This window comes from Chiloscyllium plagiosum, chromosome 6 (assembly GCF_004010195.1).
Source record: "Chiloscyllium plagiosum isolate BGI_BamShark_2017 chromosome 6, ASM401019v2, whole genome shotgun sequence".
NCBI lineage: Eukaryota > Metazoa > Chordata > Chondrichthyes > Orectolobiformes > Hemiscylliidae > Chiloscyllium > Chiloscyllium plagiosum.
In genome coordinates this window covers 24653992-24671382 of record NC_057715.1, presented here as the reverse complement: position 1 = coordinate 24671382, position 17391 = coordinate 24653992, and the positions used below count along the sequence as shown (strand labels likewise).

Sequence of the window (17391 nt, the reverse complement as noted above, 5' to 3'; positions counted from 1 at the left end):
TTAAAAATACGGGGTAGACCATTTAGGACAGAGATGAGGAGAAACTTCTTCATCCAGAGAGTGGTGGCTGTGTGGAATGCTCTGCCCCAGAGGGCAGGGGAGGCCCAGTCTCTGGATTCATTTAAGAAAGAGTTGGATAGAGCTCTCAAGGATAGTGGAATCAAGGATTATGGAGATAAGGCAGGAACAGGATACTGATTAAGGATGATCATATTGAATGGTGGTGCAGGCTCGAAGGGCAGAATGGCCTACTCCTGCACCTATTGTCTATTGTCTATTGTCTATTCAATTTCAGTACATTTTTATTAATTGATTTCAGCCCCACACCTATCCTTGTCCCTCAGTTCATTCTTTCTGCAGAACCAGATGTTTGTTACTTGAGCTGTCTTTCTACTATTCCCTTCAGATATCCTTTCTGATTTACGCACCTTGTGCAAAATGGAAATACTTGATTTTCTACCACTTTAATTTTGAACTCATGCTCCCTTGCATTTGGGGCCTTTGTAACCATGAGTTAGTTTCTCAGGTCAAAAGATCAGAGGCTGAGAGTTTTAGAGTGAGCAAATTCCCCTTCTGACCTTCCAGTGCTTGTCTTCCATCTGCAAGTCACAAGTGTGATGGGACTACACTCCACTTGCCTGAATCAATTCAACAGCCCTCAAGAACTAACTCCTGTTTTCAAGATGCTTCACTGTTAGTATTTTTGAAGGTTCATATCAAAGAATTTTGACAGTGTTTCAACTGGATACCTGAACACATTTTGTTTTCAAAAAGGGTCACTAAGTTGACTTTGGACCTTTTACATTATAGAAACTTCTTTGAGGTTCTTCTTCACATGGCTTAAGCTAATTCCTTGGATCTGTTCATTGGAAATCACATGCACAAGTTTATGTCTTTGATGTAGATATTGTTTGGAGTTCTATTGGGGTGCGACCAATTGAGAGAGACAGAAGCTCCCCAGCTCATTCTCTACCTTTTTGAGAAAAATCTTTTGGAGAGCTCAATGTGTAGTCTCAAAAACTGCAGCTATTCTCCTGAAAAGCTTCTGAATCATTAACATCTCCTGAACCACTATGCTTAAAAGTCCCAATGTTTAGTACTAGGATGCTGACCAAAAGCCTACTAGAACTTTCATAGCTTTATCCTTTTCTGTTCTTCAAAATATTTTTTTCTATTTTAATTTGCTGCAAAGAAAGTTATTTTTCACTTTAAGTGCTCTGCATGTGTCAGCAGTTGGGATGCTATATAGAAGTGTAAGTACTTATACTGTCTTTTTCAAATTGTGCATTAATCAGCTTTACAGCCTTGCTGAGTATGCCCTGTTTTCACAATGAATCAAATTTTTAGTATTAAAGAGACCTCATTGATTATTTTATTCTAAATCTAATATGGATAAAGGATATAATTGCCGTATCAGTAACTGAGTAAAGCATTTAAATTTGTGTTGTGACCAGTGAACTGCTAGAACTCGAGACTGACACTGCACTCCTCCAACCACAGTTATAACAACATCATCCCAGACAGGATAACCCCTTTTAATTGGCATCCTAAGCACCAAATTAAATATTCATTGCTTGCACCAGTGCATAGTTGCTGCAGTGTGTAGCATTTACAAGATGCACTGCAGCCACTTCCCAAATCTCCTTCAACAGCTCCGAATGAACCTATGACCTCTACCTAGAAACACAAGGGCAGTGGTTGTGTAGGAACAGCACCACTTGTAATTTCTCCTCTAAGCCACACATTATCCTGACCAGTAAATATAGCATTGATATTTCATTAATGTTGGATCATAATCATTGAAGATACCTCCCTAACAGCACACACACACCTGAATTCCCTTGTTCCCAGTTCAATCTTTAGAATGTTTTAAAAGTAGTATAGAGATATAAAAATAATGATTATTGCTTGGGTTCAAGGAACTTTGATAACATTTTGTTTTTGAATAAATTTTCTATACCGATCAACCCTTGCATTTTGGCAGTTCTAATTAGTCATTGAATAGATGCTATAAACCTTTCCATATAAAACTTAATTGAGAGTCTGGTGCTGGAAAAGCACAGCAGGTCAGGCAGCTTCTGAACCATTCCTGATGAACGGCTTTTGTCCGAAACATCGATTCTCCTGCTCCTTGGATGCTGCCTGACCCACTGTGCTTTTTCAGCACCACACTCTCAACTCTGATCTCCAGCATCTGCAGTCCTCATTTTCTCCCATATAAAACATAATAATTTTTGTTTTCTAGTTTTGCTTTTCATAATGATGTATTTGCAGATTTCTATTTGATGATTAAGTTGATATAATGGTGTATGTTACAGTTGGTTTGGAGTCTGAATTGTTATGACAACTTGCACTTGTTTCAGTGTGAAGCTATGGATAGTTATAATAATGTTCTTCCCATCATATGGCTTATCAGGATCCCTTCCTGTCCTAACACCTCCCACTGGCATATATTGTAAAGATGTCAGGTTGATACTTAACCTGTTTGGCCATGCTATGAGCTTTCCTTTCTCGGCCATCAGGACATGGAGTAGGACTCGAGCTCTGATCTTCTGGTTCAGAGGCATAGGTTCTACCCATTGCACTCAAGACCTGTTCCAAAACAACATACTTGTAGACTATCACTATCAGACTTTAAAATTTTTCAGTTGAAGTGTGCTGACAACCATTAATTTAAATTTATATTAAAAATAAAAACAAAAATATTTTGGTTTTTGTCATAAATATTTGGATATTGATGTGTAACAATCAAACATTTTGTTCCTAGACTTTGGATTTGTTTTTCTTTGTCTCTGTCTTCTTACATTTAGTTGATTAATTTGTTTCTTCAGGCCTTTCATCCACAGTTTTGCAGCAACAGTATGGAGTTCTCAAAGTAACACAGTCAAAATGTACTTCATCAGTTTTTATTTGCAATGACCCTTACAGGAATTTAGGCAGAGAAACTGATCCCCTCTAATCTATCATTTTAATTGGAAACACACACCAAATGACCAATTACTCAAGGTCACCTGCAAAACCAGTGAGTCTATATTGGCTTCTGTCAAGCTGCAGATATCTGGGATGGCCAGAGAAAACAAGTGTCAGACAACTTCCATAAATAAATGAAGGTAGTGATTGTTTTAGGCGGAAGCAGTCGCGTTGTGGTAATGTCACTGGTCTAGTAATCTGGAGGGCCATGCTAATGTTCTGGGAACTAAGGTTCAAATCCCACCACAAAGTAACTGTTGAAATTTAAATTCAATTAATCTGGAACTGAAAGCAAATTTTTGTAATGATGCTATGAAACTATCATCAACTGTTCCAAAAATTCAACTGATTCACTGATGTTCTTCAGGGAAGGAAATCTGCCATCTTTACTGAGTCTGGTTTATGTGTGACACTAGATTTGCATGTATGTGGTTGACTCTTAAATTTCTTCTGAAATTACCTCGCAAGCCCTTCAATTCAAGGGATGGACAACAAATAATAGCCTCACCGGTGATGCCCATAGAATGGAAGCTTTTTTTTTAAAGAATTGTCATTTTAAATTGCTTGACAGTACCAGGTCTGTCATGTTTTCTCCCTTTATTCTTTTCTTGAAAGTGTTGGCATGTTTTTAGCTGGTGGAATGTACCGTGTGAAACTAGACAACCATGGTGCATTGCCCAAGTGGTTAGTGCCCAAAGTTAGTGAGCCTTGACAAGCTATTTTGCTGTAAATAACACCTTAACTGAAACTGATTCTGTCTGTATGAAAAACCCACTCAAGCATGGGTCAGTGTTCAAGCCAACTTAGAGTCATAGAGATTTACAGCACGGAAACAGACCCTTTGTCCAACTCATCCATGCCAACCAGATATCCCAAACAATCTAGTCCTACCTGCAAGCATCTGGCCCAAATCCTTCCAAACCTTTCCTATTCATATACCCATCCAGATGCCTTTTAAATATTGCAATTGTACCAGCCTCCACCACTTCCTCTGGCAGCTCATTCCATACATGTACCACCCTCTGTATGAAAACATTGCTCCTTAGGTCTCTTTTATATCTTTCCCCTCTCACCCTAAACCTATGCCCTCTAGCTCTGGACTCCTCCACCCCAGGGAAAAAACTTTGTTTATTTATCCTATCCATGCCCCTCATGATTTTGTAAACCTCCATAAGTTCATCCCTCAGCCTCCGACAGTCCAGGAAAAACAGCCTTAGCTATTCAACCTCTCCCTATAGTTCAAATCCTCCAACCCTGGCAACATGCTTGTAAAACCTTTCTGAACCCTTTCAAGTTTCACAATATCTTTCAGATAGGAAGGAGACCAGAATTGCACACAATATTCCAACAGTGGCCTAACCAATGTCCTGACAGCCGCAACATGACCCCCCATCTCCTGGACTAAATACTCTTGACCAATGAAGGAAAGCATATCAAATACCTTCTTCACTATGCTATCTATCTGTGACTCCACTTTCAAGGAGCTCTTTGTTCAGCAACACTCCTAGGACCTTACCATTAAATGTATAAGTCCTGCTAAGATTTGCTTTCCCAAAATGTCAGCATCTCACATTTATCTAAATTAAATGCTGTCTGCCACTTCTTAGCCCATTGGCCCATCTGATCAAGAACCTGTTGTAATCTGAGGTAACCTTCTTCGCTGTCCACTACACCTCCAATTTTGGTGTTATCTGCAAACCCACTAACTATAGCTCTTATTCTCACATCCAAATCATTTATATAAATGATGAAAAGTATTGGACCCAGCACCGATCCTTGTGGCACTCCACTGATCACAGGCCTCCAGTCTGAAAAACAACCCTCCACCATCACCCTCTGTCTTCTACCTTTGAGCCAGTTCTGTATCCAAATGGCTAGTTCTCCCTGTATTCCATGAGATCAAACCTTGCTCACCAGTCTCCCATGAGGAACCTTGTCGAACGCCTTACTGAAGTCCATATAGATCACATCTACCACTCTGCCCTCATCAATCCCCTTTGTTACTTCTTCAAAAACCTCAATTAAGTTTCCCATGCATAAAGCCATGTTGAGTATCCCTAGTCAGTCCTTGCCTTTCCAAGTACATGTACATTCTGTCCCTCAGGATTCCCTCCAACAACTTGCCCACCACTGATGTCAGGCTCACTGGTCTGTAGTTCCCTGGCTTGTCCTTACCACGTTTCTTAAACAGTGGCATGACGTTAGCCAACTTCCAGTCTTCCAGCACCTCACCTGTGACTAGTGATGCTACAAATATCTCAGTAAGAGGCCCACAAATCACCTCCCTCGCTTCCCACAGAGTTCAAGGGTACACCTGATCAGGTCCTGGGGATTTATCCACTTTTATGCGTGGATAATTGATTAGGTCCTGGGGAAAATTGATGTACAGAGAGATCTGGGTGTTCAGGTCAAATGTTCCCTGAAGGTGGCTGATCAGTAGAGTGGTCAAGAAGGCATAAGGCATGTTTTCCTTCATCGGACGGGGTATTGTATACAAGAGTTGGCAGGTCATTTTACAGTTGTATAAGACTTTGGTTTGGCCACATTTGGAATGCTGTGTACAGTTCTGGTTACCACATTGAATGCTTTGGAGAGGGTGCAGAGGAGGTTCACCAGGATGTTGCCTGTTATGGAAAGTGCTAGCTATGATGAGAGGTTGAGTAGATTAGGATTATTTTCATTGGAAAGATGAACCCTGGTTGAGGGGGGATCTGACTGAGGCCTACAAAATCATGAGAGGTGTAGATAGAGTGGGTAGCAAGAAACTTTCCCAGAGTGGAAAATGGGTGAGTGGAGGACTCAATTACTAGGGGGTTATGAGTTCAAAGTGAGAGGGGAAAAGTTTAGGGGATATATACGTGGAAGGTTCTTCACACAGAACGTGGTGGGTGCCTGGAATGCATTGCCAGCGGAGATGGAATGATAGCGTCATTTAAAATGTATCTGGACAGATATATGAATAGGCAGGGAGCAAAGAGATACAGATCCTTAGAAATTGGTGGCAGGTTTAGATAGAGGATCTGAATAGGCGCAAGCTTGGAGGGCCGAAGGGCCTGTTCCTGTGCTGTAAGTTTCTTTGTTCTTTGTTCTAACCACAGGTTCACAGGCCATTGACGGAAACAGCTGTAAAACAAAAGAAAGCTTATGGAATTATAATGTGTTTCTGAAGGGTTCTGAGGAATGTGAGCTTTAGTGAGTTGTGTGAGGCAGTGAGGCCCATCTCAACATCAAGGTCATCCCATTCCTTCTATGCTGTGATTGGATGTGGATGGTGATGTGGATGAGGAATAGGAACTTGGCCAGAATTTTCTATTGTTCTGTTGTGTATCGGCCAGTCACAAAATCTCCACTGAGTGCTTTGACATACAAACAGTTGAGTCAGGACTGCTTGAGAAATGAACTCAGGAACTTCTAATCTGTGTAGCTCAATCCCATGTTGGGTTTGCATGGACTACTGATAGTCCTTTCAGTTATTTCTGCAGTGAATGTATTTTAGAAAATTGCTCCTCCACTAATTAGGCAAAACTTTGAACACTGATGTAATAACTAAATCCTTCCTTTTTTCTCTTGTATTTTATGATTTATTAATAATCAATGTGTTTGGCTGCATTGTGAATGCAACTTCAGTTGCCATCAAGTCCAGGAACAGAACTCAATCAGAGTCATGGATACTACACACTGTGCCACAAGACCTTGAGTAGACTCCCAGTGGAGCACAGATATAAAAAGGGTGTTAAAGCCTTCATCCATCTGGTAGCCTACCCCTCTCACACTCAACACTTTACTATCCTCACTCAACTGCTAACTTGTCCCCTCACCTACCTGGCATCCTATTTCTCTCACCCACCTTGCTCCTTAATCCCTCATCCACCTGCCACCCTAGCACCATAATCCCTACCCACCTGGCACCTGATCTCTTGCCTATCTGGCATCCAAGCCCACTTCCTGCCTTACTCACCAGGCACCCCGAACCCTACACATACATTTTATGCTTAACTTTCTCTATAGTATTAAAGTGGCTGTTGACCATTTAAAATTGGAATATGACACAATTACTACTATAACAAGAGGCATGGTTACCATGCTAATTCTTTGTATTGCTGGCTGCGAGGATTCCTGGATAGGTTTCTGCTGTGTTGTAACAGGAAGCTCCCATCCAGTCATGTGCAGGGCAGATGTCATAAAATCGCAAGTGTGTACTTGTTGTGTCTGATCAGGATCAGAAATAGAGTTTCAGGACTAGATTTGGATGGCATTTATATGGAGGCCATAGCCTTTTGGATTTCATGGGTACAGCCTCTGAAGCACTCTCAAATAATTTTTATTTAAATGATATCTATGCACTTGAAAAACATTTTAGTATTTGCAAATTGCATGATTCCCTCTGCTGATTAAGAGATAAATATTAGCCAAGTCATCAGGAGAACTTCTGACATCTTAATTAATGATAGATAATATTTTGCATCCTAAACAGGCAATTGGGGCTCAAGTGTACGTGCGGATGCATTGCAGAAAAAAAATGTAAAAAGCAAAATATTAATATTTAAGTACAGTCTGCTGAGTATGGAAGATTGTGTCAAAATATCTTTGCTATCTTGCTTTACTCCCAGAATCAGTTGCACAAATCATTCTTGAAGTTGCTGAAATGACTCTCTTTTCCCTTTCAGGTCTGGAGCTCCCCTTCATGATGATGCCTCATCCACTCATTCCTGTCAGCCTACCTCCTGCCTCTGTTACCATGGCTATGAGCCAGATGAACCACCTTACCACTATCGCCAATATGGCAGCCGCAGCCCAAGTACAAAGTCCCCCTTCCAGGATGGAAACCTCAGTTATTAAGGTAAATACATTGTAGCTACAATTATATCAATAACTAACCAGTTCCAACTTTTTGTATTAAAAATGTGTTGTGATACTATGCTGGGCAATATCTAAGATTAGGCTAATATGTTACAAAGAGTAGTGTCCAAGCCAACTTGATTCCATGATTGATGTGTATGTATTCTTAATTGCTTCAATAGGTTGGTTATTCAGGATCTATTTTCCAGAATTGGGCAATTTTAGGAAGCAGTGATTGGGCACAAGTTCAGTTGTTTGCACATTCATTGCTGCTTTTTCTGCTCAATTGAAAAAAATCACAGAAAAAATTACTCTTGAATTTCTAAAAGTTGTCATTGAGTTGTCTCCCTGCATTCACTTAACAAGCGTCAGTCCTACAGGAAGATCCCGGGTTGCACCTGATTCACCATCCTGACCTCATAATTCTTGGCCTCAATGTAGACTCGAAGAGGCATCCTCTCAGCATGGTATAGCAGCTTGGTGCAGTGGCCCCACAGCCCAGCATGGCAGTCTCTTGGACTGCATTGCGGTCTCTTAGTAGCCCAGTGTGGTGGTCTCTCAGCCCAGCATGCGATTCCTCAGCGGCTCAAAATGGTGGTCTCTCAGCCTGGCATAGCCTCAGTGTGGACTCAGTCTCAAGGTGATTCCAGTGTGATCCTCCCAGCCTCGTGACCCCTGAGGTGAAACCTGTTGCAGGCTGGAGTCAAAGCCTGGTTCGGACTGGAGCATCGACTTGTTTTTTCTCCTTTTTATAATTTATTCCTGAAATCTGCAATGATGAAGTTCTTACTTCTCTATTTTTATAAAAACTGTAACTGAAGAAGCTGTACCTAAGGACCTTTGAACCTGAGATGGTGCTGTAAGTGGCAACCAGTACACTTTTCACTGCACATTATTTGAGTACGTGTGACAATAAAGCTAATTCTAATTCTAATGGTCTGGATTAAATTGGAAATGATATATTTGGACACACTGCACTAGATTAATGGAGCTACATATTGGATGTTGATTTGCAATATTTCCCTTTTAATTGTGTTTGAGCCCACACTACAAGACATTGTGTCATGGGTATGCAGAGTGTCAGAATGCCATCGAATGAGAATCGTATTATGTAATATATCAATACACATAGACTAACAATGGGTTGTTTCACAGTGAATAAGACCTTGATATCCCATATGAGTTTGTCACTTATATGATTAATGAGTCTTTTATTACTTGCAGAATAAACTGCGTTAATTCACTGTAACACAGGAATGCAGTAGTGCTGTGTTGCTTGGGGCTTGATAAAATGATACAAGGATTTGACCCAAAAGTATTGAGGTTGATTTTAACCCGAGCTGTCTTGTGGCAACCTGCTCTAAGAGGGGGAGGCATTTAAAATCAACCAGGCACTTTGTTAGCTACTATCCCACCCAAATCAGTGGATCTATTCTCTTGAGCAAGCAGGAAGTGCACCCATCTGAGTTTGGCAAGTTCTTTCTTTATATGTGCAGATTGAGGTCTATGCACGATCAGGTCCCAAATGCAATCTTGAGTTTATCCAGGGCTTGGAAATGAAATGGACCTTAATTGCTTGGATTTTCAGTTTGAAGTCAGGAGCCCAATGTTAAAGTCAAATGTAGCTCCCACATTTTATTGGGAATGCTTGCCCAAATGGATTTTTGGTGAGTTGCCCATAGATGACCAGAGGGCATGACCTCAGTCCAATTAACAATGGTAGATGGCTTCCTGAGAGAGTGGAAAGACAGTATGATGTCTTCAGAAGTATCCTGGAAGTGCTCTTTGAAGAGCCAGTTTAAAACTTAAAAAGCACACGCCAGGTTATAGTCCAATTGGAAGCACTAGCTTTCAGAGTGCTGCTCTTTCATCAGGTTGTTGAAAGTTAAAAATCACACAACACCAGGTTATAGTCCAATCTGGTGTTGTCTGATTTTTAACTTTGTACACCCCAGTCCAACACCGGCATCTCCAAATCAGTTTAAAAACAAAATCATTTTAATGATGGTCACAGATATTAGATTAGATTCCCTACAATGTGGAAACAGGCCCTTCGACCCAACAAGTCCATACCGGCCCTCCGAAGAGTAACCCACCCCCCCTCTGACTAATGCACCTAACACTATGGACAATTTTGCATGACCAATTCACCTGACCTGCACATCTTTGGAATGTGGGAGGAAACCGGAGTACCTGAAGGAAACCCACAGAAGGAAACCGGAGTACCTGAAGGAAACAGTGTGCAAACTCCACATATTGGCAAGATGATGATGAGAAGGCTACCCTCCATTCATTGGCCAGGTGCTACTGCATGTGGACAAAGTGCAGGGATGGTGCACCCCCACAAACACTGCTCCCTCTGCAACTGCCCCGCTTCCCTTCCTACCAACTCCCCCCTCCCGAGGAGGCCACTGCCTCTGAGTGGACATGTGGACAATAGATCCAACTGCAGACTGAAAATATCTAATCCATAGAAGGTCTAAACCTTAATAGATCCCTTGATTATCTCAATTTGCCCAGCTACATTCTTGGATTTGCCTTCTCTGTTCAAAATAAATATCTGTTCTCTATGTTTCTGAAGATAATTTAGTTTTAATGTCAGGCATCCAACCACATAAATTGTAACTTCTCTTAATAGACATGTGATGAGAATATTGCTTCCCAACTCCCCTGCCTAAATGTTTCTTTCCTCCAATTTTCTTATCTCTTCTGACAGTCACCCTTCAATATTTCTCCAGTGAATACCATGAGCGGTAGTTTTTTATTCCACAGTGTTTCAGGTGGTTGAGAAGCAGAAAAAAGTGCAAAATATCCTCTCAGGCCTCACTGTTAGGCCACAGGTCTATTAATTCACTGGTGTACTGGAATCAAAGCATTAACTCTGTTTCTCTCTCCACAGAAGCTACCAGACCTGCTGAGTCTCTCGGATTTTTTGTTTTCTATTCCAGATTACCAGCATCTGCAGTATTTTGCTTCTATTAGGAGCTTAGAAGATGTTTTCTCTCAGAATCCCTTTCATACACATATGATGAATACAATCTGTTCAGGTTCACTCAAATGAGTATAGGCCTCACCTTACTTCAACTGGGAGGACTGGTAACATTAAATGAGACATAGATTTCCCAGAGGGGAGAAAAAAAAGCACAGTATAAAAATACTAATACTTGGAAATGAATGCGTTGGTCCTTCATTTAGAAATATATGTTGGACTTGTAGGTGTTATTCCCCAGTTTTATAACTTTTTCCTTCTGGCTTGCATACTTTTATGATGCTCCTTCCTGCTCTTCATACACATATAAAATGGTGACCAAAATGAAGCCAGAGTGATTAAAAAGTCTGAACAGGTCATTGTACCCCTACCTATGCTTCTTTCACTGGGAGGCATCGTGTTTAATTGTTCTGTGTTTGATTATAAGAGACTGATAATCAATCCATTCTCAGCGTGCTTGGTTGATAGAGCCTGGATTTTAGAGGACAGTAAATAGACATCACAGACAAAGCTACCAGAAATTTGGAAGCTTGAGTGCATGTATGTTTTAAAAATCCTGTGAACAAACCTGTTGTACTCTTAGAAATTAGTGTCATTTCTGCATTGGTCTGGGATAAATAAAATGGATATGTAGGCAGATTGTGTTGAGATATTCCCTCAGCCCAGCCAATTATAATGATGGAGGCCTTGCCTCAGAATGGGTCTGTATCTATGTTTACATGTAAGGAACAAAAAGCCAATTGCATTTCTTTCTAATCTGGAAGCGCTTCACCATCATTCCAGTTGACAATTTCAGCACATGGTTAGGACCATCCTACTTGCTGTCAGTAATACATGCAGCATATGCACCATTTTATTATTATCATGAACTTTGCATTAATATTGAGTATAACAATATTTATGGTGATTCAGTCACTGGACACAGGAACTTTGAGCACAATTGCTAACCTGGGCTCAAAGTACCAAATTTCTAACAGAGTTTAAAATAGCTACAATTTTTAAAAAGCTTGCATAATTTTAAAGCAAATTGCCTAATGGAAACTGAAGAATTCATAGTAAGAAAAGAACAGACATGAGTTAACAACGCCACATACGCAAACCCCAAAACAAGTATCACTTATTAGAAATTATTCTGTGATTAGCAGGATTTGCTGACAAACCCTTGAGTATGCTAATAGCAGAAGCAATAATCAATTTTGGTGATGTCATTTCCTGTGGTGATATCATTTCCTGTTATTTTTCTCCAGTTGGAATTCCAACCGGAACTCTATCAACAAACACATTTACTTGGATCCCATTTAGCAGCCTCTGGAGAAAATGAACAGGAAATGACATCACAAACCCAAGGAAACCTAAACACATAAATAGAAAGCAGGCCATGCCACCAGTGCTTCATCTGGAAGTTTATTGATGATTTTACCAAGTGTGGTAATGAAATTTCTGAAAATGAGCCTTCCAGTTCAGCAAGCAAACCTACATCCAGAATCACGACCTGACCTACACATCTTTGCAAAACTCGCTTTCTAGTTTGTACCTTGGTTAAAGTCACCCATAAATAGTGTTGTCTCTTTATGACAGTATCCCTTTTTTTTATATGCTTTGTCCCACTTTGTGATTAGTGTTGGAGGATCTGTAGACAATTTCAACTAGTTTAATGATCCTCAATCTCCACCCAAACTGTTCCAGCATCCTGATCTCCTGAACCAAAATCATCACTAATTAATTACACCAGCATCATATTTAATTAAGAGTGCTATACCTGAACCTTTATTAGGTGTGGGCATTTGCACTCCCTTTTTGATTTTCTTAAAAACCTCCTCCACTGCTTTTTGTTGCACTTCAGTCCCACGCTCCTGATCTTCGGGCACCTGGTACGGAGGAGGGAGGGCAGGTCTGAAGACCTCCTCGTGGATCTGCTCCTGGGCCTGGCTAAACTGACCATAAACAGGTCCAGGCAGCGGGCCGTGGAGGGGGTCGTTAGGGCCGACTGCCTGCCCCTCTTCCGCAGTTACGTTAGAGCCCGGGTGTTCTTGGAGAAGGAGCACACGGTCTCCACCAACACCCTGGAGTTGTTCAGGGAGAGGTGGGTGCCACAGGGAGTAGAGTGCATTATTTCCCCCTCCAACTCTATTTTGAATTAGTCCCTACTCTCCCCTTCACTGTTTGATCACACAGCATTGCCCTTTATGAAGGGCACTGCTTGTCACTGGCCACCCGGGTGTTTTCTTATCTTCCTGGTGGTGGAAATTGAATAAAGATTCGTACACCTTGTGTCCCTCACTGTGTCTCACACCTGCACACACACACCATGGGTGCTGTGGAAAAAATAAGCACTACCGCAGTTAGGTGGTAGTGTGGGGGTTATAAAAAAAAGATAAACAGGAGTGTTGATCAGACAGCATTAAAGAGAAAAAAGAAAAAAAAATACCTGAACCTTTACTTAACTTCCTATTCTTCTTGAATGTCATTAAAACTCTATCTACTTACGTAACAGTGCAGTTCGCAAGAACACTGGCTCCAGATTGATTTAAATGGAAACCCTCCCAATGGTACAACCCACACTTTCCAGTACTAGTGCCAGTGACTGATGAAAATGAGCTAATTTCTTTCACACCCGACTTTGAGCCAGATATCATCTAATTTTATGTACCCTGAACCAATTTGCACATAATAATCTGGAGATTAGATGCCTACCTTCATTGCTGGATATTGTACATATTGAGGCAGCTAATGTTTTCTAATCTGATCATAATGTACACCAGGCATGCAACATATGTTTTGATCATAGCCATGCACCTGTCATAGAGGGGGATGGATGCATCAATTTTGCCTTAACATTGCCTATAGTATAGTTGTAACTGGTATGAAGTTGTTCTTTGTGACAATAACAATTTAAGTAGCGATTAAACACCAGAAGATCAACCCATGACAAAATACGCTTTGTCTTCCCAGTGTGAAGCAGTAGTATTCGTCTGCATATTTATAAGGTGACAATGCCAGTTTTAAGTTGGCATCTGTAGTTGAACAGTATTGGGCTCTAACCATTTAAATGACGTTGCCCTGAGGCTTCAGATTTGATGTCATCTGAACCATGCGATTCGATTTAATTCCACACAAGGATCGTATTTTTATCAATGCTGCTTTGTTATCATTCTCTGCTTCGGTCATTTCCCCTTAAAGACCTCAAGTTTTTCTCAAGTTCTGACGGCGCATCTGTTTTGTTTATGTCATCCTTGTTTAACCTTTTGCTGCTGTCCTTTGCAGGAACGTGTACCTGACAGCCCTTCACCTGCTCCATCCCTGGAAGATGGCCGCCGACCAGGAAGCCATCCTTCTTCCCATCGGAGCAGCAGTGTGTCGAGTTCACCTGCTCGGACTGAGAGCTCCTCTGACAGAATCCGTGAGTTTCTTCTACAATCAGATTCTATTTTAAATTTTTCATCTGTCTAATTTATTTTAAAAGTATTCAGATGCAGTATTTAGATTTAAAAGACGAAGAAAGATCATCACAAGAAAATGAAAGGTGAATGAGAATACAAATTCTGGAGCAATATGTAATGCTATTTTGCAGTACAATAACATTTTAAATGGTTACATTGTAATTGTGAGTCATTGAAAGTTGTGTTTCCTCCCCAACGTTTGGTCAGCCTAAAATCCCTACAGTGCAGATAGAGCCATTTGACCCACTGAATCTGCATCAACCCTCCAAAGAGCATCCCACCCTATCCCCATAACCATGCATTAACAATGGTTAACCCACCGAAACTGTACATCCTTGGATACTATAGTCAATTTAGCGTGGTCAATCCACCTAACCTGCACATTTTTGGACTGTGGGAGAAAATCCCCACAGGCTTGAGGTTGTTTTCATTAGAGAGAAGAAGTTTGAAAGGTGACTAAACTGAGACATATAAGACAATTGGAGGGTTAGGTAGGTTGAACAGTGAGGATCTTTTTCCTCGGATGGCAATAGGGGACATAGCTTTAAAATGAGGGGTGAGAGATATAGGGCAGGTTTCAGTGGTAGTTTCTTTACTCAGAGATTGTAGGGGTGTGGGACACACTGCCTGCCAACTTTAAGGGCATTTGAATGGTCATTGAATAGACATATGAACGAGAATAGAATAGTGTAGGTTAGATGGAATTCAGGTTGGTTCCACAGGTCAGCGCAACATCAAGGGGGAAGGGCCTGGACTGTGCTGTGATGTTCTATCTTCCAGACATAGGGAGAATGTGCAAACTCCACACAAACATTTACCCAAGGCTGGAATTGAACCCAGGTCCCTGCCTCTGTGTGTCAACAGTGCTAACCATTGTGTCACCATTTGACCTTCTTCCTGCATCATTTATTGTTGTCCAAATGGAAATTGGTGTCAGTCATTTAGTTAACTGAATCCACTCTGCCATTCATTCTGAACATGGCTGATTTGATGGTGGTCTCAACTGAACTCAAAGCCCTCTTGCCAACTGCAGCCCCTACCCCAATCCCCCGTAATCTTGATTGTCTTATGGACCAAATTGTTTCTCAGCTTCAAATGTGAAAAGTGATTGTACTACTTTTTGGGATATAGAATTCCTCATCACCTCCATCTGAAATGTGGATCCCCATTACTCTGAAGTTGTGCCCTTAGTTCTTCATGTCTCCCAATGGGACAGAAACATTGTCTCAGCATCAACCCTGTCAACCCTGCCCCCTCAAACCCGAACCCGGTCCCCCTCAGAATGCTGGTTAGATGCAGTGCACCTGAATTCCTCAGGAAACAAAGTTCAAGGAAATGAGTCCCAAAATATTAACAGTAAGCTTGAAACTTGAGAATGAGAGCTATGCTTGATCTTCTGATGGACATATGGATTTTCACGATGGATGCACTATTTAGAATCTTGGAACAGAAACCCTGACTGATTTTAACCACACCCCTCACCCTTGCTGCCCTGCTCAGTTTAGAGAGTCCAGAGAGATTAAGCCAACTATAGCGGCCAAATGGTAGCTTCAGCAGAGATTTGGATATTGAATCTGAAACCATATGACCACAGGACTTCAGTTTTTCATCTTGACTATTGATTCAATTGTAACATCACTGGGTTCTTGCATAATGAAGAACAGAATCTGAAAGTCTTTCTTTAGCAGTAGGCTGCTAAGAATATGTCTAGTACCATTTCCATACACTGCTGGAAGTACAATATAAGTAGATTTGGCTTATGGGTACTGTAACAATATGCTCTGGAATAGTAGTATGTGGATACAGCCTTTTAATTAGGATATCTAGTGATATCATTGAGAAAGAAAATATTATATAGTGCTAATCTCACTTTGATTCTCTATTTCCCTTTAGTTCTTTTATGAATACTTGGGTTTGAACAGTAAGTCCTGATGACCAAATTGGGAAAATTGCCTTGACCGTGATATGAGCATAAGAAATAAAATGATTGCAGAATAGGTGTTTTGCTGCTGATATTTGTCCCATTACAATACAAACAAATAATGGCATCAATACCCACAATTTGTGAAAAACTGAAAACCAACAAATATGTTTACCATTGTGTTTGCTTTATTAAAATATTCAGTGCAAAAAATTGTTGATCTCAGACAATGCTGAGCAGGTCAAAACGAATGTGTTGCAGGAATGTTGCCTCTCCCTCGTTTTATCTTGAGTGGTTACTAAAAAGTAAATTGTTTGCTTTAACTGATAGCTGTCCATCAGAATGGATTGTCAATTAACCAGACTCTCCTGGGATTGTCCCCAACCATCCTACCTGGACCTAAGGAAGGAGATCTTGCTTGTCAGGATGGAGGCCATGAAGTGAAAAGAATGCACCCTGAAAAAGGTAAGCTAGCTGATGTGTGTTTCACCACTCACTGCACTATGTACGCAAGCTGGTACTTTTACTGGTGATCAAAGAACAATGGCTAATATTCAACTTGTCTCAGCACTTCTACCTGCTTTGTTCTGAACTCCATCCACAATTGCTGAGGCAAGTTGGAAATAAGCCATTGTTCATTGAGTCATACCTGGTGGGTCCATGATGGTAGTTAATTTTTTCCTGCATCCTTCAGCTTGAAAGTTGTTTGCATTGCTAATTGCCAACTTTAACTTTGTGTGGCCAATTTACTGGACAGTTAACATGTGAATCCAGCACGTTTGATTAATATCATGTCAAATGTCTAATCTAACCAACCAGCAAGTTCTAGACGTTTACAACACTCTTCCTCAAAGTTTGTGCGAAGATTTGTAGCTCGGGTGCTCGTTGTTGTGGTTCTGTTCGCCGAGCTGGAAGTTTTTGTTGCAAACGTTTCGTCCCCTGGCTAGGCGACATCATCAGTGCTTGGGAGCCTCCTCCGAAGCGCTTCTTTGATGTTTTCTCCGGTGTTTATAGTGGTCTGTCCCTGCCGCTTCCGGTTGTCAGTTTCAGCTGTCCGCTATAGTGGTTGGTATATTGGGTCCAGGTCGATGTGTTTGTTGATGGAGTTTGTGGATGAATGCCATGCCTCTAGGAATTCCCTGGCTGTTCTCTGGGGAGAAAGTGAGGTCTGCAGATGCTGGAGATCAAAGTTGAAACTTTATTGCTGGAACAGCACAGCAGGTCAGGCAGCA

At 41.1% G+C, this 17391-nt stretch overlaps 1 protein-coding gene across 9 annotated transcripts in view; it reads left to right on the top strand.

Moving 5' to 3' along the window:
* The window catches only part of dachd (dachshund d), a 593865-nt gene that overhangs the window by 457670 nt on the left and 118804 nt on the right, over positions 1 to 17391 (top strand). For all 9 annotated transcript variants that reach the window (XM_043691360.1, XM_043691362.1, XM_043691358.1 and 6 more), the window contains 3 exons: positions 7638 to 7810; positions 14063 to 14198; positions 16490 to 16624. In XM_043691360.1, coding sequence (XP_043547295.1) covers positions 7638 to 7810; positions 14063 to 14198; positions 16490 to 16624 — 444 coding nt within the window. The remainder of the gene's footprint in view (positions 1 to 7637; positions 7811 to 14062; positions 14199 to 16489; positions 16625 to 17391) is intronic.